The sequence below is a fragment of the Salmo salar genome, chromosome 17 (genome assembly GCF_965601325.2).
Source record: "Salmo salar chromosome 17, fSalSal1, whole genome shotgun sequence".
Taxonomy (NCBI): Eukaryota; Metazoa; Chordata; class Actinopteri; order Salmoniformes; family Salmonidae; genus Salmo; species Salmo salar.
Window position 1 is genome coordinate 22692501 of NC_138307.1, and position 24953 is coordinate 22717453.

The 24953-nt window shown below is 50.7% G+C and overlaps 1 protein-coding gene across 8 annotated transcripts in view; it reads left to right on the top strand.

Annotated features, from left to right (window-relative positions):
• The window catches only part of agap1 (ArfGAP with GTPase domain, ankyrin repeat and PH domain 1), a 318347-nt gene that overhangs the window by 278456 nt on the left and 14938 nt on the right, over positions 1-24953 (top strand). For all 8 annotated transcript variants that reach the window (XM_082963618.1, XM_082963619.1, XM_082963617.1 and 5 more), the window contains one exon: positions 1480-1702. In XM_082963618.1, the coding sequence (XP_082819744.1) occupies positions 1480-1702 (223 nt within the window). The remainder of the gene's footprint in view (positions 1-1479; positions 1703-24953) is intronic.

The window sequence follows — 24953 nt, forward strand, 5'->3', positions numbered from 1 at the left end:
TTCTGTCTCCTTCACCTCCCACCTGATCCTTCAGTAATACCTGTTCTGTCTCCTTCACCTCCCACCTGATCCTTCAGTAATACCTGTTCTGTCTCCACCTCCCACCTGATCCTTCAGTAATACCTGTTCTGTCTCCACCTCCCACCTGATCCTTTTGTAATACCTGTTCTGTCTCCACCTCCCACCTGATCCTTCAGTAATACCTGTTCTGTCTCCTCCACCTCCCACCTGATCCTTCAGTAATACCTGTTCTGTCTCCTTCACCTCCCATCTGATCCTTCAGTAATACCTGTTCTGTCTCCTTCACCTCCCATCTGATCCTTCAGTAATACCTGTTCTGTCTCCTTCACCTCCCACCTGATCCTTCAGTAATACCTGTTCTGTCTCCTTCACCTCCCATCTGATCCTTCAGTAATACCTGTTCTGTCTCCTTCACCTCCCATCTGATCCTTCAGTAATACCTGTTCTGTCTCCTTCACCTCCCACCTGATCCTTCAGTAATACCTGTTCTGTCTCCTTCACCTCCCATCTGATCCTTCAGTAATACCTGTTCTGTCTCCTTCACCTCCCACCTGATCCTTCAGTAATACCTGTTCTGTCTCCTTCACCTCCCACCTGATCCTTCAGTAATACCTGTTCTGTCTCCTTCACCTCCCATCTGATCCTTCAGTAATACCTGTTCTGTCTCCTTCACCTCCCATCTGATCCTTCAGTAATACCTGTTCTGTCTCCTTCACCTCCCACCTGATCCTTCAGTAAAACCTGTTCTGTCTCCACCTCCCACCTGATCCTTCAGTAATACCTGTTCTGTCTCCTTCACCTCCCACCTGATCCTTCAGTAATACCTGTTCTGTCTCCTTCACCTCCCATCTGATCCTTCAGTAATACCTGTTCTGTCTCCTTCACCTCCCACCTGATCCTTCAGTAATACCTGTTCTGTCTCCACCTCCCATCTGATCCTTCAGTAATACCTGTTCTGTCTCCTTCACCTCCCATCTGATCCTTCAGTAATACCTGTTCTGTCTCCTTCACCTCCCATCTGATCCTTCAGTAATACCTGTTCTGTCTCCTTCACCTCCCATCTGATCCTTCAGTAATACCTGTTCTGTCTCCTTCACCTCCCACCTGATCCTTCAGTAATACCTGTTCTGTCTCCTTCACCTCCCACCTGATCCTTCAGTAATACCTGTTCTGTCTCCTTCACCTCCCACCTGATCCTTCAGTAATACCTGTTCTGTCTCCTTCACCTCCCATCTGATCCTTCAGTAATACCTGTTCTGTCTCCTTCACCTCCCATCTGATCCTTCAGTAATATGGTATTGATTGATTGATTGATTTTATTATCTAGTTATAAAAATCAATAATACATTTTATGATTGTGTCCATTTTTCTATGACGTTTTGAATCATTTTGTAAATATGCTTTGTGGATTGAAATGAAGTATCTAAAATGTGTCCTCTTTCTGTCTCTGTTTCCCAGACCCCGACTGGGCCAGTCTGAACCTGGGAGCGTTGATCTGTATCGAGTGTTCAGGGATCCACAGGAACCTGGGGACCCACCTATCTCGTGTTCGGTCCCTGGACCTGGATGAGTGGCCCCTGGAGCTCCTCAAGGTCATGACCTCTATAGGCAACGAGTTGGCCAATGACGTGTGGGAAGGCAACGCACAGGGACGCCTCAAACCAGCACCTGACGCCACCAGGTAGGGGAGCACTCCAGTCTCAGAGGGAGCGAGCGGAGAGAGAGAGAGAGAACGAGCAGAGAGCAGAAAGGAGAGGAAACCGATATGGTCTGTTTCCTCTCCTTTCTGCTCGCTCTCGCTCCGCTCGCTCGCTCGCTCTTTCTCTGCTCTTTCTCTCTGCTCGCTCTCTCTCTGCTCTCTCTCTCTGCTCTCTCTCTCTGCTCTCTCTCTCTGCTCGCTCTCTCTCTCTGCTCGCTCTCTCTCTCTGCTCGCTGTCTCTCTCTGCTCTCTCTCTCTGCTCGCTCTCTCTGCTCACTCTCTCTCTCTGCTCGCGCTCTCTGCTCACGCTCTCTGCTCGCGCTCTCTGCTCGCGCTCTCTGCTCGCTCGCTCTCTGCTCGCTCTCTTCTCACTCTCTTTGCTCGCTCACTCTCTGCTCTGCTCTCTCTCTCTGCTCGCTCACTCTCTGCTCGCTCTCTCTGCTCGCTCTCTCTCTGCTCGCTCGCTCTCTCTCTCTGCTTGCTCTCTCTCTCTGCACGCTCTCTCTCTCTGCTCTGCACGCTCTCTCTCTGCTCTGCTCGCTCGCTCGCTCTCTCTCTGCTCTGCTTGCTCTCTGCTTGCTCTCTCTCTGCTCGCTCTCTCTCTCTGCTCGCTCTCTCTCTGCTCGCTCTCTCTCTCTGCTCGCTCTCTCTCTCTGCTCGCTCTCTCTCTCTGCTCGCTCTCTCTCTGCTTGCTCTCTCTGCTCGCTCTCTCTGCTCGCTCTCTCTCTGCTCGCTCTCTCTCTCTGCTCGCTCTCTCTCTGCTCGCTCTCTCTCTGCTCGCTCTCTCTCTGCTCGCTCTCTCTCTGCTCGCTCTCTCTCTCTCTCTGCTTGCGCTCTCTCTGCTCGCTCGCTCTCTGCTCGCTCGCTCTCTGCTCGCTCGCTCTCTCTCGCTCTGCTCGCTCTCTCTCGCTCTCTCGCTCTCTGCTCGCTCTCTCTCTCTGCTCGCTCTCTGCTCGCTCTCTCTCTCTGCTCGCTCTCTGCTCGCTCTCTCTCTCTCTGCTCGCTCTCTATCTCACTGCTCGCTCTCTATCTCTCTGCTCGCTCTCTCTCTGCTCGCTCTCTCTCTCTCTCTCTGCTCGCTCTCTCTCTGCTCGCTCTCTCTCTCTCTGCTCGCTCTCTCTCTCTCTGCTCCGTCTCTCTGCTCGCTCGCTCACTCTCTCTGCTCGCTCGCTCACTCTCTCTGCTCGCTCACTCTCTCTCTGCTCGCTCACTCTCTCTCTGCTCGCTCACTCGCTCTCTGCTCTTTCTCTCTGCTCTGCTCTATCTCTCTGCTCTGCTCTCTCTCTCTCTGCTCGCTCTCTCTCTGCTCTCTCTCTCTGCTCGCTCGCGCTCTCTGTTTGCTCGCGCTCTCTCTGCTCGCTCGCGCTCTCTCTGCTCGCTCTCTCTCTGCACGCTCTCTCTCTGCACGCTCTCTCTCTCTGCTCTCTCGCTATGCTCTCTCGCTATGCTCTCTCTGCTCTCTCGCTATGCTCCCTCTGCTCTCTCGCTATGCTCTCTCGCTCTGCTCTGCTCTGCTCGCTCTGCTCTGCTCGCTCTGCTCTCTCGCTCTGCTCTCTCGCTCTGCTCTCTCGCTATGCTCTCTCGCTATGCTCTCTCGCTCTGCTCTGCTCTGCTCGCTCTGCTCTGCTCGCTCTGCTCTCTCGCTCTGCTCTCTCGCTCTGCTCTCTTGCTCTGCTCTCTCTGCTCTGCTCTCTCTTCTCTGCTCACTCTTCTCTGCTCTGCTCTCTCTGCTCTCTCTTCTCTGCTCTCTCACTCTGCTCTCTCGCTCTGCTCACTCTGCTCTCTCGCTCTGCTCACTCTGCTCTCTCGCTCTGCTCACTCTGCTCTCTCGCTCTGCTCTCTCTCAATTCAATCTGCTTTATTGGCATGATGTAACAATGTGCATATTGCCGAAGCTTACTTTGGATATTTACAATATTAACATAATTAAAATAATAATCAATATTGTCAACGGGACAACAGTAACAACAATAACCACGGGTCAAAATAACTATTGAACAATAACAATATAGAGGACATGTTGGTTGGTCTGTCAGACACTGTCCCTCATCTTATGGCAGGCAGCAATGTAGTGCGCAGCCAACCCACAGCTCTCTGCGTCCTCCCCCAACAGGACGGGTAGCCTATCCTCATCAGAGAGGTCTTTGAAACCTTGAATAACGATTTCAAATTTGGGGAAATGACACTCTCTAATTGTTTTATATTTTTGACATTTTGTCAGGAAGTGCAGCTCTGTCTCAGGTTCTGCTGTTGTGCAGTGGTTGCACAGCCTTTCCTCTACAGGGAGCCAGGTTTTCTGCTCTCTCTCTTTCTGCTCTCTATCACTCTTTATTTCTGCCTCTCTTTCTTTTCCAGAGATTCTTCCTGAAAATCACTACATACTACATTTAGATTCTTAACGTGTAGTTTCGAATTCCCACTGCGCTGGTAAAAGAATATTCTGGATTCGTTGAGCTCTAACCTGTTATGCATTATTGTAAGTGAAAGGTTGCTGGATCGAATCCCCGAGCTGACAAGGTAAAAATGTGTCGTTCTGCCCCTGAACAAGGCAGTTAACCCACTGTTCCCCGGTAGGCCGTCATTGTAGATAAGAATTTGTTCCTAACTGACTTGCCTAGTTAAAGGTAAAACAAATTAAACAAATACAATTGTTGGGTTGTTTCAAACTAATCTCCAAACTGGAGTAAACAGCCATCTGTTTGTTCAGGACTGCAATACTGAGGAATATGGATGGGGACAGTAGTAGTGATGGAAACTGAGGCCAGCAGCGGTGACAGTGACAGGGACATTGTAATGATATTGGCAGCAGAGGTGGACAGTAGGCAAGAGTTAGCAATTAGAGAGAGGGGGAAGTGAGTACGGAGTAATCAGTGATGTTTAACATGGTATCAGTGTTAATGTCTGTGGCTTGCACTCTCACTGGCCCCAGCCCTCTACACTAACACACACACACACACACACACACACACAATTATTGGCAGCCAAGCCCATGTTCCACCACCAGCCATCATAACAAATTAGAGCTGACTGCTGGCTGCATAAATATCGACTTCCCATTTTCCTCCTGTTCTCATTACTCACCACAAGCACCTTTTAATTACTGGCCCCTACACCAAACATCTCTAGCTATGGATCCACCAGTTTCCCTTTTACACACACCAAGCATGCACACACACACACGCGTCTCCCTCTCTCCCCTTCCGTCAGTCGGCTAATACATTTATTGTTATTCATGCACCTATTTATTTGTGTATTTGGGAGGCATGTATCCCCGTCGGGTGGCGCGAGCAGGGGAACAGATTACAGAAGGGGTCAATATTATCTCAGTTAACCCGGGACGCTCGGCGTGGCAGAGCTCGCCAGACATTTGTCTCCCGTCGTCGCTGCCTATCGATAGGATAGTACTTACTCAGCCATTCCTTAAGTGGCTGTTCAGTGTTCACTACATCCCCCTACTGTACACCAATGCAGCTCACATGCAGCAAGGTGTTCCTGCAGCTTAATGGAGTGCTGAGTGTCCATGGTCTGTGACAGGATGTGTACAGACCTGTCTCTGGGATGTTTATGAGATAAGTCACATCGTATGATGAGTTGATCATGTACTTGATATGTGTATACTAATACTTGATGCATGTTAAATTAAACTGGTTATCCCTCAAATCTTCACTACGTGAACCACGACACGAAGACAGATCTGAGTTTGTTGGATTAAAGTATCTCATGTTGGATTGTATGCATTTCATTTGTATTGCAGTCAGTAAAAGCCTTGTATGGTAGATGTGGAGGAAAGGTCAGTAGATACTAGCTCGGTATAGAAGGCCAGTAGCACCCAGTCCAGGCTTTGGCTGGTGGCTGAATCTGAATCCATCTGGATAGTCTCTCCCAGGCCTCGTGGTCTATCAGGCCTCGTGGTCTCTCCCAGGCCTCGTGGTCTCTCCCAGGCCTCGTGGCCTCTCCCTGGCCTCTTCGTCTCTCCCTGGCCTCTTCATCTCTCCCAGGCCTCGTGGTCTCTCCCAGGCCTCGTGGTCTCTCCCGGGCCTCATGGTCTCTCCCGGGCCTCGTGTTCTCTCCCAGGTCTCGTGGTCTCTCCCAGGCCTCGTTGTCTCTCCCTGGCCTCTTAGTCTCTCCCAGGCCTCGTGGTCTCTCCCAGGCCTCGTGGCCTCTCCCTGGCCTCTTCGTCTCTCCCTGGCCTCTTCATCTCTCCCAGGCCTCGTGGTCTCTCCCAGGCCTCGTGGTCTCTCCCGGGCCTCATGGTCTCTCCCGGGCCTCGTGTTCTCTCCCAGGTCTCGTGGTCTCTCCCAGGCCTCGTGGTCTCTCCCGGGCCTCGTGGTTTCTCCCTGGCGTCTTAGTCTCTCCCAGGTGTCGTGGTCTCTCCCAGGCCTCGTGCCTCGTGGTCTCTCCCAGGCCACGTGTTCTCTCCCTGGCCTCGTGGTCTCTCCCTGGCCTCGTGGTCTCTCCCAGGCCTCGTGGCCTCTCCCTGGCCTCTTCGTCTCTCCCTGGCCTCTTCGTCTCTCCCAGGCCTCGTGGTCTCTCCCAGGCCTCGTGGTCTCTCCCGGGCCTCGTGGTCTCTCCCGGGCCTCGTGGTCTCTCCCAGGCCTCGTGGTCTCTCCCAGGCCTCGTTGTCTCTCCCTGGCCTCTTAGTCTCTCCCAGGCCTCGTGGTCTCTCCCGGGCCTCGTGGTTTCTCCCTGGCGTCTTAGTCTCTCCCAGGTGTCGTGGTCTCTCCCAGGCCTCGTGCCTCGTGGTCTCTCCCAGGCCACGTGTTCTCTCCCTGGCCTCGTGGTCTCTCCCTGGCCTCATGGTCTCTCCCAGGCCTTGTTGTCTCTCCCAGGCCTTGTGGTCTCTCCCTGGCCTCGTGGTCTCTCCCAGGCCTCGTTGTCTCTCCCTGGCCTCGTGGCCTCTCCCAGGCCTCGTGGTCTCTCCCAGGCTTCTTGGTCTCTCCCTGGTCGTAGTCTCTCCCTGGCCTCGTGGTCTCGCCCAGGCCTTGTGGTCTCTCCCTGGCCTCTTAGTCTCTCCCAGGCCTCGTGGTCTCTCCCGTGCCTCGTGGTCTCTCCCAGGCCACGTGTTCTCTCCCTGGCCTCGTGGTCTCTCCCAGGCCTCGTTGTCTCTCCCAGGCCTCGTTGTCTCTCCCAGGCCTCGTGGGCTCTCCCAGGCCTCGTAGTCTCTCCCTGGCCTCGTGGTCTCTCCCAGGCCTCGTGGTCTCTCCCTGGCCTCGTGGTCTCTCCCAGGCCTCGTGGTCTCTCCCAGGCTTCTTGGCTCTCCCTGGCCTCTTAGTCTCTCCCTGGCCTCTTAGTCTCTCCCTGGCCTCTTAGCCTCTCCCTGGGCTCGTGGTCTCTCCCAGGCCTTGTGGCCTCTCCCAGGCCTCGTGGTCTCTCCCAGGCCTCGTGCCTCGTGGTCTCTCCCAGGCCACGTGTTCTCTCCCTGGCCTCGTGGTCTCTCCCAGGCCTCGTGGTCTCTCCTAGGCCTCTTGGTCTCTCCCAGGCCTCGTGGTCTCTCCCGGGCCTTGTAGTCTCTCCCGGCCTTGTAGTCTCTCCACTGAGTAAAAGATGCAGAAATGTAATTTAGCAAGTGACTGATTTAATGATCAAGAGGGTAATTAATGGACTGATTATCTTAATGTTAAATATGGCCAGCAGCAATTACACTGACCTCCCGCCTGTCATGGTCTGGTCCCTCTCCCTTTCTCTCGCCTTCCAATTAGGTCCTGTTCTGTTTGGGGGAGGGGGAGGCAAGGGAGGGAGAGATGGGGGCATTAGTGTTAGGTCCTGTTTGAGGGATGAAGGAGGCATGGAGAGTGAGAGAGGGAGGAAGGGAGAGAGAGAGGAATGGAGAGGGAGAGGGAGGGAGGGAGAGCGAGAAAGAGATGGAGGTTTGGAAGGAGAGAGAGAAAGAGATGGAGGTTTGGAGGGAGAGAGAGAAAGAGATGGAGGTTTGGAGGGAGAGAGAGAAAGAGATGGAGGTTTGGAGGGAGAGAGAGAAAGAGATGGAGGTTTGGAGGGAGAGAGAGAAAGAGATGGAGGTTTGGAGGGAGAGAGAGAAAGAGATGGAGGTTTGGAAGGAGAGAGAGAAAGAGATGGAGGTTTGGAGGGAGAGAGAGAAAGAGATGGAGGTTTGGAGGGAGAGAGAGAAAGAGATGGAGGTTTGGAGGGAGGGAGAGAAAGAGATGGAGGGTTGTAGGGAGAAAGACATGGAGGGTTGGAGGGAGAGAGAAAGAGATGGAGGAAGAAGCGGGGCATTAGCATGGCAGTATTAAACACCTCCATTTTTCCTCCTCTTCTCTCTGCTCTGTCCCGTTTGGAGCGGAGGGAGGAACCATCTTTGGAGAGGTCACACGTAGCTTAGCGCCGCTCGCTGTAGCCTCCATACAGATCAGATATGTGACATGATAGGCCTCCCCTGCTGTTGTCCTGCTCTCTCTCTTCAGACCAATGAGCTTTACTCAGCCCTCCTCCCTCTCCAAGCTTCTCTGTCTGTCACTGGGGCCAGGACTCTCTGTCCATGATGTACTTGTCAAATGCAGGGACTGGAGAGATGCTATAGTGTATGTTGTAAATAGTGAAATAAGGGAGTGTTTTGAGAAGGCTGCCACAATAGTCAGAAGAGATGGTGAACCCAGTGCAGTGTGTCTGACTCCAGGGTGCCTGACTCCAGGGTGCCAGCCAGCACTACTCTGCTGTAGCCATAGGCTGCTGTCCCCTATAGTTCCCTGGACACAATGTGGCAAAAGGCCCCCACAAAACACCAAAAACATCAACCTTCTCTAAACGTTCACTTGAACCTCTCGCTGCCTGCAGTTAACCATCATCACCTCTGGCTACAGCCCCTGGTAGGCTGTGTTCGGTCTGGCCCGGTGACACCCCCCACCCCCTATCTGGTAGGCTGTGTTCGGTCTGCCCAGTGACACCCCCCCATCTGGTAGGCTGTGTTCGGTCTGCCCGGTGACCCCCACCCCCCCAATCTGGTAGGCTGTGTTCGGTCTGCCCAGTGACACCCCCCCATCTGGTAGGCTGTGTTCGGTCTGCCCGGTGACCCCCACCCCCCCTATCTGGTAGGCTGTGTTCGGTCTGGCCCGGTGACCCCCACCCCCCCATCTGGTAGGCTGTGTTCGGTCTGCCCAGTGACCCCCACCCCCCTATCTGGTAGGCTATGTTCGGTCTGGCCCGGTAACCCCCACCCCCTATCTGGTAGGCTGTGTTCGGTCTGCCCGGTGACCCCCACCCCCTATCTGGTAGGCTGTGTTCGGTCTGGCCCGGTGACCCCCACCCCCCCCTCATCTGGTAGGCTGTGTTCGGTCTGCCCAGTGACCCCCACCCCCTATCTGGTAGGCTGTGTTCGGTCTGGCCTGGTGACCCCCCCATCTGGTAGGCTGTGTTCGGTCTGGCCCGGTGCCCCCCCCCCAATCTGGTAGGCTGTGTTCAGTCTGCCCGGTGACCCCCACCCCCTATCTGGTAGGCTGTGTTCGGTCTGGCCCGGTGACCCCCACCCCCCCTATCTGGTAGGCTGTGTTCGGTCTGGCCCGGTGACCCCCCCCATCTGGTAGGCTGTGTTCGGTCTGGCCCGGTGCCCCCCCCCCCCCCCCCAATCTGGTAGGCTGTGTTCAGTCTGCCCGGTGACCCCCACCCCCTATCTGGTAGGCTGTGTTCGGTCTGGCCCGGTGACCCCCACCCCCCCTATCTGGTAGGCTGTGTTCGGTCTGGCCCGGTGACCCCCCACCCCCCCTATCTGGTAGGCTGTGTTCGGTCTGGCCCGGTGACCCCCACCCCCCCTATCTGGTAGGCTGTGTTGGGTCTGGCCTGGTGACCCCCCCCCCCCCATCTGGTAGGCTGTGTTCGGTCTGCCCGGTGACCCCCACCCCCCCTATCTGGTAGGCTGTGTATCTGGTAGGCTGTGTTCGGTCTGGCCCGGTGACCCCCCCCCCCCATCTGGTAGGCTGTGTTCGGTCTGGCCCGGTGACCCCCACCCCCCCTATCTGGTAGGCTGTGTTCAGCCTGGTGACCCCCCCCCCCCATCTGGTAGGCTGTGTTCGGTCTGGCCCGGTGACCCCCACCCCCTATCTGGTAGGCTGTGTTCGGTCTGGCCTGATGACCCCCCCCATCTGGTAGGCTGTGTTCGGTCTGCCCGGTGACCCCCACCCCCCCTATCTAGTAGGCTGTGTTCGGTCTGCCCAGTGACCCCCACCCCCCTATCTGGTAGGCTGTGTTCGGTCTGGCCTGGTGACCCCCCATCTGTTAGGCTGTGTTCGGTCTGCCCGGTGACCTCCACCCCCCTATCTGGTAGGCTGTGTTCGGTCTGCCCGGTGACCCCCACCCCCCCTATCTGGTAGGCTGTGTTCAGTCTGCCCGGTGACCCCCACCCCCTATCTGGTAGGCTGTGTTCGGTCTGGCCCGGTGACCCCCACCCCCTCTATCTGGTAGGCTGTATTCGGTCTGGCCCGGTGACCCCCACCCCCTATCTGGTAGCGTGTGTTCGGTCTGCCCGGTGACCCCCACCCCCTATCTGGTCGGCTGTGTTCGGTCTGGCCCGGTGACCCCCACCCCCTATCTGGTAGGCTGTGTTCGGTCTGGCCCGGTGACCCCCACCCCCTATCTGGTAGGCTGTGTTCGGTCTGGCCCGGTGACCCCCACCCCCTCTATCTGGTAGGCTGTGTTCGGTCTGGCCCGGTGACCCCCACCCCCTATCTGGTAGGCTGTGTTCGGTCTGCCCGGTGACCCCCACCCCGGTAGGCTGTGTTCAGTCTGCCCGGTGACCCCCACCACCCCTGTCTGGTAGGCTGTGTTCGGTCTGGCCCGGTGACCCCCACCACCCCTATCTGGTAGGCTGTGTTCGGTCTGCCCGGGGACCCCCACCCCCTATCTTGTAGGCTGTGTTCGGTCTGGCCCGGTGACCCCCCACCCCCTATCTGGTCGGCTGTGTTCGGGCTGGCCCGGTGACCCCCACCCCCTATCTGGTAGGCTGTGTTCGGTCTGGCCCGGTGACCCCCACCCCCTATCTGGTAGGCTGTGTTCGGTCTGGCCCGGTGACCCCCACCACCCCTATCTGGTAGGCTGTGTTCGGTCTGGCCCGGTGACCCCCACCCCCTCTATCTGGTAGGCTGTGTTCGGTCTGGCCCGGTGACCCCCACCCCCTATCTGGTAGGCTGTGTTCGGTCTGCCCGGTGACCCCCACCCCCTATCTGGTAGGCTGTGTTCGGTCTGCCCGGTGACCCCCACCACCCCTCATCTGGTAGGCTGTGTTCGGTCTGGCCCGGTGACCCCCACCACCCCTATCTGGTAGGCTGTGTTCGGTCTGCCCGGTGACCCCCACCCCCTATCTTGTAGGCTGTGTTCGGTCTGGCCCGGTGACCCCCCCCACCCCCTATCTGGTAGACTGTGTTCGGTCTGGCCCGGTGACCCCCACCCCCTATCTGGTAGGCTGTGTTCGGTCTGCCCGGTGACCCCCACCCCCTATCTTGTAGGCTGTGTTCGGTCTGGCCCGGTGACCCCCCCCACCCCCTATCTGGTAGGCTGTGTTCGGTCTGGCCCGGTGACCCCCACCCCCTATCTGGTAGGCTGTGTTCGGTCTGGCCCGGTGACCCCCACCCCCTATCTGGTAGGCTGTGTTCGGTCTGCCCGGTGACCCCCACCCCTTATCTTGTAGGCTGTGTTCGGTCTGCCCGGTGACCCCCACCCCCTATCTTGTAGGCTGTGTTCGGTCTGCCCGGTGACCCCCCCCATCTGATGGCCAGTGTTTCAGTGCTGAGGGCCGGGTAAAGGGCTGCTGAAACTGGGAACAATACCTACGACAGTAGTACCCCGTAGGCCTGGCACCGCTAACTCATTATCATCAAGCAACTCTCTCATTGTGTTAATGATGTGATGGCTGCCATGGACACCACACCAGGGCCCAGAGACCAGGGCCCAGAGGCCAGGGCCGTGGGTCTGGAGGGCCGTTAGCTGCCTGTTTGACGGGAGGCATTAGCAGGCCTGAGCCAGCAGGAGTGACAGCTCCTCTAATCCAGCCTGCCGGTGACTTAGTGGGATCGTGGCGTTCCTTTGGCGGCCATGTCGCCGTCACGCGAACACACGCGCTTGTGCCACGCTGACGTTTGGCAGCCTGTCATGGTGGCTGATCATCTTGACAAGCGCATCAACACGCCTTTGCACGTCCCATCCTCCTGCTCGCAGTTGACCTTTGATAGTTTCACCCTCTGACTGTTGGGGTCAATGTGTTTGTTTCAGTCTACAGTTGACCTTTGATAGTTTCACCCTCTGACTGTTGGGGTCAATGTGTTTGTTTCAGTCTACAGTTGACCTTTGATAGTTTCACCCTCTGACTGTTGGGGTCAATGTGTTTGTTTCAGTCTACAGTTGACCTTTGATAGTTTCACCCTCTGACTGTTGGGGTCAATGTGTTTGTTTCAGTCTACAGTTGACCTTTGATAGTTTCACCCTCTGACTGTTGGGGTCAATGTGTTTGTTTCAGTCTACAGTTGACCTTTGATAGTTTCACCCTTCCGACTGTTGGGGTCAATGTGTTTGTTTCAGTCTACAGTTGACCTTTGATAGTTTCACCCTCCCGACTGTTGGGGTCAATGTGTTTGTTTCAGTCTACAGTTGGACTGGAGACGGTAACTGAAAGGATTGAAGTGTTGGATAGACTGACTGGTCACCTAGCTTTGTGATGTGGGCGGGGAGGGGGGAGTAATTGGTGGTTGACAATAATGGGAAAGGGAAGGGGGAGTGGATGCTAGGAGGCCTCACCTTAATTAGACAGCTGAAGGATGGAGGGAACGAGAGAAAAACAGCCATCCATCCCAGGCACGCCATCATTCCACAGACACACGACCAGCTCCTCAGCGCCCAGCCCTACGACACACTTAACATCAGCACGCCTCATGACAAATGTCCAGCTAGTAATAATTCAACAGAAGGCCCAGCGTGTCTCACGGAGGGGAGAGAGAACAGAGATAAGCCTTTATGGGAATAGATTAGTCTTGTTCCCCTAAGAAAGGGCAGTGGTAACAGATTTCAAATTAGACCAGACAGGGCTTTTAATCTGGACCGGGGTGCAGGTGTGGGGGGGTGAGGCCCACCCTCCAGAAAGCGGTGGGATTGGGCCCCAGGGACCAGAGGGGACAGGGGCCCACACAGGATAATTATCCCCCAGGGTAGAGGTGTGCTGGGGCTCTCTGTGTGCGTTTGCTTGGATGTGTGTGTGCACACTTTAGAGTGTGTGCGCGTAAGCTTTTGTGCGTGCTGCCTGTGAGTGCTGTCCCAGACGAAGAGCTGTAGGTGGCCTGGGTCTTGGTGAGGTCTGTTTAATCTGTTAGTTAACTAGCTGGTCCTTCCCTCTTGGTGAAGTCTGTTTAATCTGTTAGTTAACTAGCTGGTCCTTCCCTCTTGGTGAGGTCTGTTTAATCTGTTAGTTAACTAGCTGGTCCTTCCCTCTTGGTGAAGTCTGTTTAATCTGTTAGTTAACTAGCTGGTCCTTCCCTCTTGGTGAGGTCTGTTTAATCTGTTAGTTAACTAGCTGGTCCTTCCCTCGTGGTGAGGTCTGTTTAATCTGTTAGTTAACTAGCTGGTCCTTCCCTCGTGGTGAGGTCTGTTTAATCTGTTAATTAACTAGCTGGTCCTTCCCTCTTGGTGAGGTCTGTTTAATCTGTTAGTTAACTAGCTGGTCCTTCCCTCGTGGTGAGGTCTGTTTAATCTGTTAGTTAACTAGCTGGTCCTTCCCTCTTGGTGAGGTCTGTTTAATCTGTTAGTTAACTAGCTGGTCCTTCCCTCGTGGTGAGGTCTGTTTAATCTGTTAGTTAACTAGCTGGTCCTTCCCTCTTGGTGAGGTCTGTTTAATCTGTTAGTTAACTAGCTCGTCCTTCCCTCGTGGTGAGCTCTGTTTAATCTGTTAGTTAACTAGCTGGTCCTTCCCTCTTGGTGAGGTCTGTTTAATCTGTTAGTTAACTAGCTGGTCCTTCCCTCGTGGTGAGGTCTGTTTAATCTGTTAGTTAACTAGCTGGTCCTTCCCTCGTGGTGAGGTCTGTTTAATCTGTTAGTTAACTAGCAGGTCCTTCCCTCTTGGTGAGGTCTGTTTAATCTGTTAGTTAACTAGCTGGTCCTTCCCTCTTGGTGAGGTCTGTTTAATCTGTTAGTTAACTAGCTGGTCCTTCCCTCGTGGTGAGGTCTGTTTAATCTGTTAGTTAACTAGCTGGTCCTTCCCTCTTGGTGAGGTCTGTTTAATCTGTTAGTTAACTAGCTGGTCCTTCCCTCGTGGTGAGGTCTGTTTAATCTGTTAGTTAACTAGCTGGTCCTTCCCTCGTGGTGAGGTCTGTTTAATCTGTTAGTTAACTAGCAGGTCCTTCCCTCTTGGTGAGGTCTGTTTAATCTGTTAGTTAACTAGCTGGTCCTTCCCTCTTGGTGAGGTCTGTTTAATCTGTTAGTTAACTAGCTGGTCCTTCCCTCTTGGTGAGGTCTGTTTAATCTGTTAGTTAACTAGCTGGTCCTTCCCTCTTGGTGAGGTCTGTTTAATCTGTTAGTTAACTAGCTGGTCCTTCTCTCTTGGTGAGGTCTATTTAGATTAGATTTGGATAGGAAACACTCTAAAGTTTCTAAAACTGTTTGAATGGTGTCTGTGAGTATAACAGAACTCATATGGCAGGCCAAAACCTGAGAAGATTCCATGCAGGAAGTGGAAATCTGATTTGTGGAATCACCTTCAACACTTTGCCTATGAGACACACCGTGAGTTAGGATTCATTTAGCACTTCCTAAGGCTTCCACTAGATGTCAACAGTCTTTACAAAGTGGTTTGAGTGTTCTCCTGTAAAAACTGACCGAACGAGAGGCCTGGAAAGTTGGTCATAGGCGGATGGCCATGTCTACTATGACGCGCATGCGTGTGGGGACAATTTCTTTCCGAAACGTTTTATAAGACAATGCAATCATCCGGCTTGAATATTATTGAAGTTCTGATTGAAAAAGGCCCTAAAGACTTATGCTATACAACGTTTGACATGTTTGAACAAACGTAAATAAAAAAAAATTGCTCTTTCGTGGCGACAAGTCCCGCGGGCTTCGGTACATTTTGAGTAGCCTACAGAACGCGCTAACAAGAAGGAGCTATTGGGACATAAATTATTAACTTTTTCGAACAAAACTACATTTGTTGTGGACCTGGGATTCCTGGAAGTGCCTTCTGATGAAGATAATCAAAGGTAAGTGAATATTTACAATAGTATATTTGATTTTAGATGGTTCCAAGATGGCGCTAACATGTATTGCCTAGCCTATTTTTCTTAGCATAGCACCTAGTTTATTGCAAAGTGTGATTTCCCAGTAAAGTTATTTTGAAATCTGGCAATGCGGTTGCATTCACGAGATGTTAATCTATAATTCTTTGAATGACAATATTATAATTTACCAATGTTTTCGAATAGTAATTTTGTCAATTGTAGCGCTGATTCACCGGCAGCATTTGAGGGAAAATATTTTCTGAATTTCACCGCCACTGTAAAATGTTGTTTTTGGATATAAATATGAACTTGATAGAACAAAAAATGCATGTATTGTCTAACATAATGTCCTAGGAGTGTCATCTGGTGAAGATTGTCGAAGTTTAGTGCATCATTTTAGCTGGTTTTCTGCTTTTGGTGACTCCTGTCTTTGCATTGACAAAACATTACACACAGCTATTTTCAATGTACTGTCCTAACATAATCTAACTTTATGCTTTCGCCGTAAAGCCTTTTTGAAATCGGACAACGTGGTTAGATTAAGGAGATGTTTATCTTTCAAAGGGTGTAAGATAGTTGATTGTTTGAGAAATTTAAATTATTCGATTTATTCTGTTTTGAATTTCGCGCGTTGTCTAGCAATCCCGTAATCGGTATCCGAACGGGAAGGGGTATCCCCAACAGGTTTTACCTAGCTGGTACTTCACTCTTGGTGAGGTCTGTTTAATCTGTTAGTTAACTAGCTGGTCCTTCCCTCTTGGTGAGCTCTGTTTAATCTGTTAGTTAACTAGCTGGTCCTTCCCTCTTGGTGATGTCTGTTTAATCTGTTAGTTAACTAGCTGGTCCTTCCCTCTTGGTGAGGTCTGTTTAATCTGTTAGTTAACTAGCTGGTCCTTCTCTCTTGGTGAGGTCTGTTTAATCTGTTAGTTAACTAGCTGGTCCTTCCCTCTTGGTGAGGTCTGTTTAATCTGTTAGTTAACTAGCTGGTCCTTCCCTCTTGGTGAGGTCTGTTTAATCTGTTAGTTAACTAGCTGGTCCTTCCCTCTTGGTGAGGTCTGTTTAATCTGTTAGTTAACTAGCTGGTCCTTCTCTCTTGGTGAGGTCTGTTTAATCTGTTAGTTAACTAGCTGGTCCTTCCCTCGTGGTGAGGTCTGTTTAATCTGTTAGTTAACTAGCTGGTCCTTCTCTCTTGGTGATGTCTGTTTAATCTGTTAGTTAACTAGCTGGTCCTTCCCTCTTGGTGAGGTCTGTTTAATCTGTTAGTTAACTAGCTGGTCCTTCTCTCTTGGTGAGGTCTGTTTAATCTGTTAGTTAACTAGCTGGTCCTTCCCTCTTGGTGAGGTCTGTTTAATCTGTTAGTTAACTAGCTGGTCCTTCCCTCTTGGTGAGGTCTGTTTAATCTGTTAGTTAACTAGCTGGTCCTTCTCTCTTGGTGAGGTCTGTTTAATCTGTTAGTTAACTAGCTGGTCCTTCCCTCTTGGTGAGCTCTGTTTAATCTGTTAGTTAACTAGCTGGTCCTTCCCTCTTGGTGAGCTCTGTTTAATCTGTTAGTTAACTAGCTGGTCCTTCCCTCTTGGTGAGGTCTGTTTAATCTGTTAGTTAACTAGCTGGTCCTTCACTCTTGGTGAGGTCTGTTTAATCTGTTAGTTAACTAGCTGGTCCTTCTCTCTTGGTGAGGTCTGTTTAATCTGTTAGTTAACTAGCTGGTCCTTCCCTCTTGGTGAGGTCTGTTTAATCTGTTAGTTAACTAGCTGGTCCTTCTCTCTTGGTGAGGTCTGTTTAATCTGTTAGTTAACTAGCTGGTCCTTCCCTCTTGGTGAGGTCTGTTTAATCTGTTAGTTAACTAGCTGGGGCTTCCCTCTTGGTGAGGTCTGTTTAATCTGTTAGTTAACTAGCTGGTCCTTCCCTCTTGGTGAGGTCTGTTTAATCTGTTAGTTAACTAGCTGGGCCTTCTCTCTTGGTGAGGTCTGTTTAATCTGTTAGTTAACTAGCTGGTCCTTCCCTCTTGGTGAGGTCTGTTTAATCTGTTAGTTAACTAGCTGGTCCTTCACTCTTGGTGAGGTCTGTTTAATCTGTTAGTTAACTAGCTGGTCCTTCTCTCTTGGTGAGGTCTGTTTAATCTGTTAGTTAACTAGCTGGTCCTTCCCTCTTGGTGAGGTCTGTTTAATCTGTTAGTTAACTAGCTGGGGCTTCCCTCTTGGTGAGGTCTGTTTAATCTGTTAGTTAACTAGCTGGTCCTTCCCTCTTGGTGAGGTCTGTTTAATCTGTTAGTTAACTAGCTGGTCCTTCCCTCGTGGTGAGGTCTGTTTAATCTGTTAGTTAACTAGCTGGTCCTTCCCTCTTGGTGAGGTCTGTTTAATCTGTTAGTTAACTAGCTGGTCCTTCTCTCTTGGTGAGGTCTGTTTAATCTGTTAGTTAACTAGCTGGTCCTTCCCTCTTGGTGAGCTCTGTTTAATCTGTTAGTTAACTAGCTGGTCCTTCCCTCCATCCCACAGCATCATCTTTATCCCTCTGATAGGAGCCAGCTATTCCCTGTGATGTCCTGCATTTAAAAAAATCTCTCTCTCTCTCTCTCACACACACACACACACACACACACACACACACACACACACACACACACACACACACACACACATACACACTTATCTGACAGGCAGGGACCACAGCGTAAACGTTGAAAATAATTGGCTTCCTACATTCTAATTCCTCTGTAAAAGGGAGCTGCCCTTGATTAAATTAGACCCTGATAGACATTCATTTTTACATGACTGGCTGCTTACTATCTCTCCCCGTAATCCTGTCCCCAACTAGGTTAACAAGGCTTCCAATTTACTATTGACATTAAACTGGCTGACGAGCCAATCAGAGAGCCATTCATCCCAGGCTGGATGCAGTCGTCGTGAGGAGGGATGCTAATAAGGGCAGACTAAGGGTCTATTATTTATCATCAGATGATCTGGTCAACGAGATGACCTCATCTAGGGTTTCATCCCCCAATTTAATAATGAAGAAATGCATAATAATATGTGTCTGTCTCTCTCTCGCCCTCTGTCTGTCTCTCCCTCTGTCTCTCTCTCCCTCTGTCTCTCTCTCCCTCTGTCTCTCTCTCCCTCTGTCTGTCTCTCTCTCTCCCTCTGTCTCTCTCTCCCTCTGTCTGTCTCTCTCTCTCCCTCTGTCTCTCTCTCTCGCCCTCTGTCTGTCTCCCTCTGTCTCTCTCTCCCTCTGTCTGTCTCTCTTTCCCTCTGTCTGTCTCTCTTTCCCTCTGTCTGTCTCTCTCTCGCCCTCTGTCTCTCTCTCGCCCTCTGTCTCTCTCTCGCCCTCTGTCTCTCTCCCTCTGTCTCTCTCTCCCTCTCTGTCTCTCTCTCCCTCTCTGTCTCTCTCCCTCTGTCTGTGTCTGTCTCTCTCTCTCCCTCTCTCCCTCTGTCTGTGTGTCTCTCTCTCCCTCTCTGTCTCTCTCCCTCTGTCTGTGTCTGTCTCTCTCTCTCCCTCTCTCCCTCTGTCTGTGTGTCTCTCTCTTTCTCCCTCTATCTCTCTATCTGTGTCTCTGTCTCTCTCTCTCCCTCTCTCCCTCTGTCTGTGTCTGTCTCTCTCTCTCCCTCTGTCTGTGTGTCTCTCTCTTTCTCCCTCTATCTCTCTATCTGTGTCTCTGTCTCTCTCTCTCTCTCTCTCTCTCTCCCTTTGTCTCTGTATTATCTCTCTCTCATATTCCAATTCCTGAAGCACAGATTAGTCTGTATATGGATAATAAGTGAAGTGGTAGGTAGCTAGGCCTTTCTGTAATTGCCGTATTTGTCCGCAGATTGCTCATGAAAAGCGAGTTCTCCTTGTTGTCTTGGTAATGTGTTCAGACTGAATTGGTTCACTGTTAGTACAGACCTTGGCTGGTAAACATTTTAAACAGACCATAACAGATCTAGCAGGGGCTAATTGAAAAGAAATGCCTTATTTACTCCCAATTTAATAGAATAATCCCACTGTTTGATCGTTTGGAAATGAGATCAAGTTAATTATGTCTGAAACCTAGACAGGCTGTATTTATCTGTTTCTGTAATGTATCTATCCATTTCGTTCATTTGATTGTCCCATAAAGAGTGATGTCTACATGCAGCAGGCCTATGTGCTGTCCTTAACTTAGTTGAGAAATATGAATACTTGGAAATAAAAAGATCCTCTGCGATTGAAAACACTTGAATCTGAGCCGTAATGACGTGACTGTTTCTGGGAGGGTGACGATATGCACCATTGGAGCTGTGAAACTGTTCTGTTTCAGCCAGGTCCCCTGTGAGAAGCTTCAGAAAAGGGGTTAAAATGTCCGTTAAAACACCTTCTAATCCCACTCATCTGCATCGGGGCTAATATGAACAGAAATGTCAATGGGTCTGGACTCTCTCAGGACTTCCTGGTCGGGTCACAAGGTAGGTAGGCAGCCAGGTTTGTGCTCAGCCAGGCACTGTCCCCCTTTATCTCTCCCCTTTCCCTTACCTCTCGCTCTCTCTCTCCCTTCCTCCCTTTCTCCCTTCTCTCCCTCTTGACCTTTCCCCTCTTATCTGCTCTGTATGCCACTACTGGAGCGTACTCTGTCTCTCCCTCTCTCCCCCTCACCTTCCTCCCTCCCCCTCTCTCTACCTTCACCTCCCTCTCTCTCTCCTTCCCCCTCTCTCCTTCCCCCTCTCCCCCTCCCTTCCTCCCTCCCCCTCTCTCTACCTTCACCTCCCTCTCTCTCTCCTTCCCCCTCTCTCCTTCCCCCTCTCCCCCTCCCTTCCTCCCTCCCCTTCTCTCTCCTTCCCTCCCTCTCTCGATCTCCTCCCCTCTCTCTCTCCCCCTCCCTCCCAACCTTCCTCCCTCCCCTCCCCTCTCTCTCTCTCTCTCTCTCTCTCTCTCTCTCTCTCTCTCTCTCTCTCTCTCTCTCTCTCCTCCTTCCCTCCCTCCCTCGATCTCCTCCCCTCTCTCTCCCCTCTCTCTCTCTCTCTCTCCCCTTCTCCCCTACCTCCCTCCTTTCCTCTCTCTCTGCTCTTCATGCCACTACTGGAGCATTGTGATCCAGCTGAGGGCACTTCCCATCAGCTTTGCCCATTTCCCCCCAGCCAGCCAATCAGGGAGCAGTATCAGGCCAGGCAAAGGCCCAGTAACAGAGACACTAATCTGCTCATCATAAAAAGCGCAGAGCTTAATTATCTGTGACTATCCAAGGGCAGCTAACGACCAAAGTGGAATTGATTTCAGACCCCTTGTTTTGGGGGGGGTCTAGGGTATTTTTACCTTGTAAGACAATAGTATCTATCTGCTCTCTATTTTACAGCTGTTCTGTCTGTCTGCCTCTTCTTTCTGTGGTACCATGTGTACCTTGTTCCCTCTTCCCTCTCTGTATGTGTTGTTCCCTCTAGTGACTACCTCTCTGTATGTGTTGTTCCCTCTAGTGACTACCTCTCTGTATGTGTTGTTCCCTCTAGTGACTACCTCTCTGTATGTGTTGTTCCCTCTAGTGACTACCTCTCTGTATGTGTTGTTCCCTCTTCCCTCTCTGTATGTGTTGTTCCCTCTAGTGACTACCTCTCTGTATGTGTTGTTCCCTCTAGTGACTACCTCTCTGTATGTGTTGTTCCCTCTAGTGACTACCTCTCTGTATGTGTTGTTACCTCTAGTGACTACCTCTCTGTATGTGTTGTTCCCTCTAGTGACTACCTCTCTGTATGTGTTGTTCCCTCTAGTGACTACCTCTCTGTATGTGTTGTTCCCTCTAGTGACTACCTCTCTGTATGTGTTGTTCCCTCTAGTGACTACCTCTCTGTATGTGTTGTTCCCTCTAGTGACTACCTCTCTGTATGTGTTGTTCCCTCTAGTGACTACCTCTCTGTATGTGTTGTTCCCTCTAGTGACTACCTCTCTGTATGTGTTGTTCCCTCTAGTGACTACCTCTCTGTATGTGTTGTTCCCTCTAGTGACTACCTCTCTGTATGTGTTGTTCCCTCTAGTGACTACCTCTCTGTATGTGTTGTTCCCTCTAGTGACTACCTCTCTGTATGTGTTGTTACCTCTAGTGACTACCTCTCTGTATGTGTTGTTCCCTCTAGTGACTACCTCTCTGTATGTGTTGTTCCCTCTAGTGACTACCTCTCTGTATGTGTTGTTCCCTCTAGTGACTACCTCTCTGTATGTGTTGTTCCCTCTAGTGACTACCTCTCTGTATGTGTTGTTCCCTCTAGTGACTACCTCTCTGTATGTGTTGTTCCCTCTAGTGACTACCTCTCTGTATGTGTTGTTCCCTCTAGTGACTACCTCTCTGTATGTGTTGTTCCCTCTAGTGACTACCTCTCTGTATGTGTTGTTCCCTCTAGTGACTACCTCTCTGTATGTGTTGTTCCCTCTAGTGACTACCTCTCTGTATGTGTTGTTCCCTCTAGTGACTACCTCTCTGTATGTGTTGTTCCCTCTAGTGACTACCTCTCTGTATGTGTTGTTCCCTCTAGTGACTACCTCTCTGTATGTGTTGTTCCCTCTAGTGACTACCTCTCTGTATGTGTTGTTCCCTCTAGTGACTACCTCTCTGTATGTGTTGTTCCCTCTAGTGACTACCTCTCTGTATGTGTTGTTCCCTCTAGTGACTACCTCTCTGTATGTGTTGTTCCCTCTAGTGACTACCTCTCTGTATGTGTTGTTCCCTCTAGTGACTACCTCTCTGTATGTGTTGTTCCCTCTAGTGACTACCTCTCTGTATGTGTTGTTCCCTCTAGTGACTACCTCTCTGTATGTGTTGTTCCCTCTAGTGACTACCTCTCTGTATGTGTTGTTCCCTCTAGTGACTACCTCTCTGTATGTGTTGTTCCCTCTAGTGACTACCTCTCTGTATGTGTTGTTCCCTCTAGTGACTACCTCTCTGTATGTGTTGTTCCCTCTAGTGACTACCTCTCTGTATGTGTTGTTCCCTCTAGTGACTACCTCTCTGTATGTGTTGTTCCCTCTAGTGACTACCTCTCTGTATGTGTTGTTCCCTCTAGTGACTACCTCTCTGTATGTGTTGTTCCCTCTAGTGACTACCTCTCTGTATGTGTTGTTCCCTCTAGTGACTACCTCTCTGTATGTGTTGTTCCCTCTAGTGACTACCTCTCTGTATGTGTTGTTCCCTCTAGTGACTACCTCTCTGTATGTGTTGTTCCCTCTAGTGACTACCTCTCTGTATGTGTTGTTCCCTCTAGTGACTACCTCTCTGTATGTGTTGTTCCCTCTAGTGACTACCTCTCTGTATGTGTTGTTCCCTCTAGTGACTACCTCTCTGTATGTGTTGTTCCCTCTAGTGACTACCTCTCTGTATGTGTTGTTCCCTCTAGTGACTACCTCTCTGTATGTGTTGTTCCCTCTAGTGACTACCTCTCTGTATGTGTTGTTCCCTCTAGTGACTACCTCTCTGTATGTGTTGTTCCCTCTAGTGACTACCTCTCTGTATGTGTTGTTCCCTCTAGTGACTACCTCTCTGTATGTGTTGTTCCCTCTAGTGACTACCTCTCTGTATGTGTTGTTCCCTCTAGTGACTACCTCTCTGTATGTGTTGTTCCCTCTAGTGACTACCTCTCTGTATGTGTTGTTCCCTCTAGTGACTACCTCTCTGTATGTGTTGTTCCCTCTAGTGACTACCTCTCTGTATGTGTTGTTCCCTCTAGTGACTACCTCTCTGTATGTGTTGTTCCCTCTAGTGACTACCTCTCTGTATGTGTTGTTCCCTCTAGTGACTACCTCTCTGTATGTGTTGTTCCCTCTAGTGACTACCTCTCTGTATGTGTTGTTCCCTCTAGTGACTACCTCTCTGTATGTGTTGTTCCCTCTAGTGACTACCTCTCTGTATGTGTTGTTCCCTCTAGTGACTACCTCTCTGTATGTGTTGTTCCCTCTAGTGACTACCTCTCTGTATGTGTTGTTCCCTCTAGTGACTACCTCTCTGTATGTGTTGTTCCCTCTAGTGACTACCTCTCTGTATGTGTTGTTCCCTCTAGTGACTACCTCTCTGTATGTGTTGTTCCCTCTAGTGACTACCTCTCTGTATGTGTTGTTCCCTCTAGTGACTACCTCTCTGTATGTGTTGTTCCCTCTAGTGACTACCTCTCTGTATGTGTTGTTCCCTCTAGTGACTACCTCTCTGTATGTGTTGTTCCCTCTAGTGACTACCTCTCTGTATGTGTTGTTCCCTCTAGTGACTACCTCTCTGTATGTGTTGTTCCCTCTAGTGACTACCTCTCTGTATGTGTTGTTCCCTCTAGTGACTACCTCTCTGTATGTGTTGTTCCCTCTAGTGACTACCTCTCTGTATGTGTTGTTCCCTCTAGTGACTACCTCTCTGTATGTGTTGTTCCCTCTAGTGACTACCTCTCTGTATGTGTTGTTCCCTCTAGTGACTACCTCTCTGTATGTGTTGTTCCCTCTAGTGACTACCTCTCTGTATGTGTTGTTCCCTCTAGTGACTACCTCTCTGTATGTGTTGTTCCCTCTAGTGACTACCTCTCTGTATGTGTTGTTCCCTCTAGTGACTACCTCTCTGTATGTGTTGTTCCCTCTAGTGACTACCTCTCTGTATGTGTTGTTCCCTCTAGTGACTACCTCTCTGTATGTGTTGTTCCCTCTAGTGACTACCTCTCTGTATGTGTTGTTCCCTCTAGTGACTACCTCTCTGTATGTGTTGTTCCCTCTAGTGACTACCTCTCTGTATGTGTTGTTCCCTCTAGTGACTACCTCTCTGTATGTGTTGTTCCCTCTAGTGACTACCTCTCTGTATGTGTTGTTCCCTCTAGTGACTACCTCTCTGTATGTGTTGTTCCCTCTAGTGACTACCTCTCTGTATGTGTTGTTCCCTCTAGTGACTACCTCTCTGTATGTGTTGTTCCCTCTAGTGACTACCTCTCTGTATGTGTTGTTCCCTCTAGTGACTACCTCTCTGTATGTGTTGTTCCCTCTAGTGACTACCTCTCTGTATGTGTTGTTCCCTCTAGTGACTACCTCTCTGTATGTGTTGTTCCCTCTAGTGACTACCTCTCTGTATGTGTTGTTCCCTCTAGTGACTACCTCTCTGTATGTGTTGTTCCCTCTAGTGACTACCTCTCTGTATGTGTTGTTCCCTCTAGTGACTACCTCTCTGTATGTGTTGTTCCCTCTAGTGACTACCTCTCTGTATGTGTTGTTCCCTCTAGTGACTACCTCTCTGTATGTGTTGTTCCCTCTAGTGACTACCTCTCTGTATGTGTTGTTCCCTCTAGTGACTACCTCTCTGTATGTGTTGTTCCCTCTAGTGACTACCTCTCTGTATGTGTTGTTCCCTCTAGTGACTACCTCTCTGTATGTGTTGTTCCCTCTAGTGACTACCTCTCTGTATGTGTTGTTCCCTCTAGTGACTACCTCTCTGTATGTGTTGTTCCCTCTAGTGACTACCTCTCTGTATGTGTTGTTCCCTCTAGTGACTACCTCTCTGTATGTGTTGTTCCCTCTAGTGACTACCTCTCTGTATGTGTTGTTCCCTCTAGTGACTACCTCTCTGTATGTGTTGTTCCCTCTAGTGACTACCTCTCTGTATGTGTTGTTCCCTCTAGTGACTACCTCTCTGTATGTGTTGTTCCCTCTAGTGACTACCTCTCTGTATGTGTTGTTCCCTCTAGTGACTACCTCTCTGTATGTGTTGTTCCCTCTAGTGACTACCTCTCTGTATGTGTTGTTCCCTCTAGTGACTACCTCTCTGTATGTGTTGTTCCCTCTAGTGACTACCTCTCTGTATGTGTTGTTCCCTCTAGTGACTACCTCTCTGTATGTGTTGTTCCCTCTAGTGACTACCTCTCTGTATGTGTTGTTCCCTCTAGTGACTACCTCTCTGTATGTGTTGTTCCCTCTAGTGACTACCTCTCTGTATGTGTTGTTCCCTCTAGTGACTACCTCTCTGTATGTGTTGTTCCCTCTAGTGACTACCTCTCTGTATGTGTTGTTCCCTCTAGTGACTACCTCTCTGTATGTGTTGTTCCCTCTAGTGACTACCTCTCTGTATGTGTTGTTCCCTC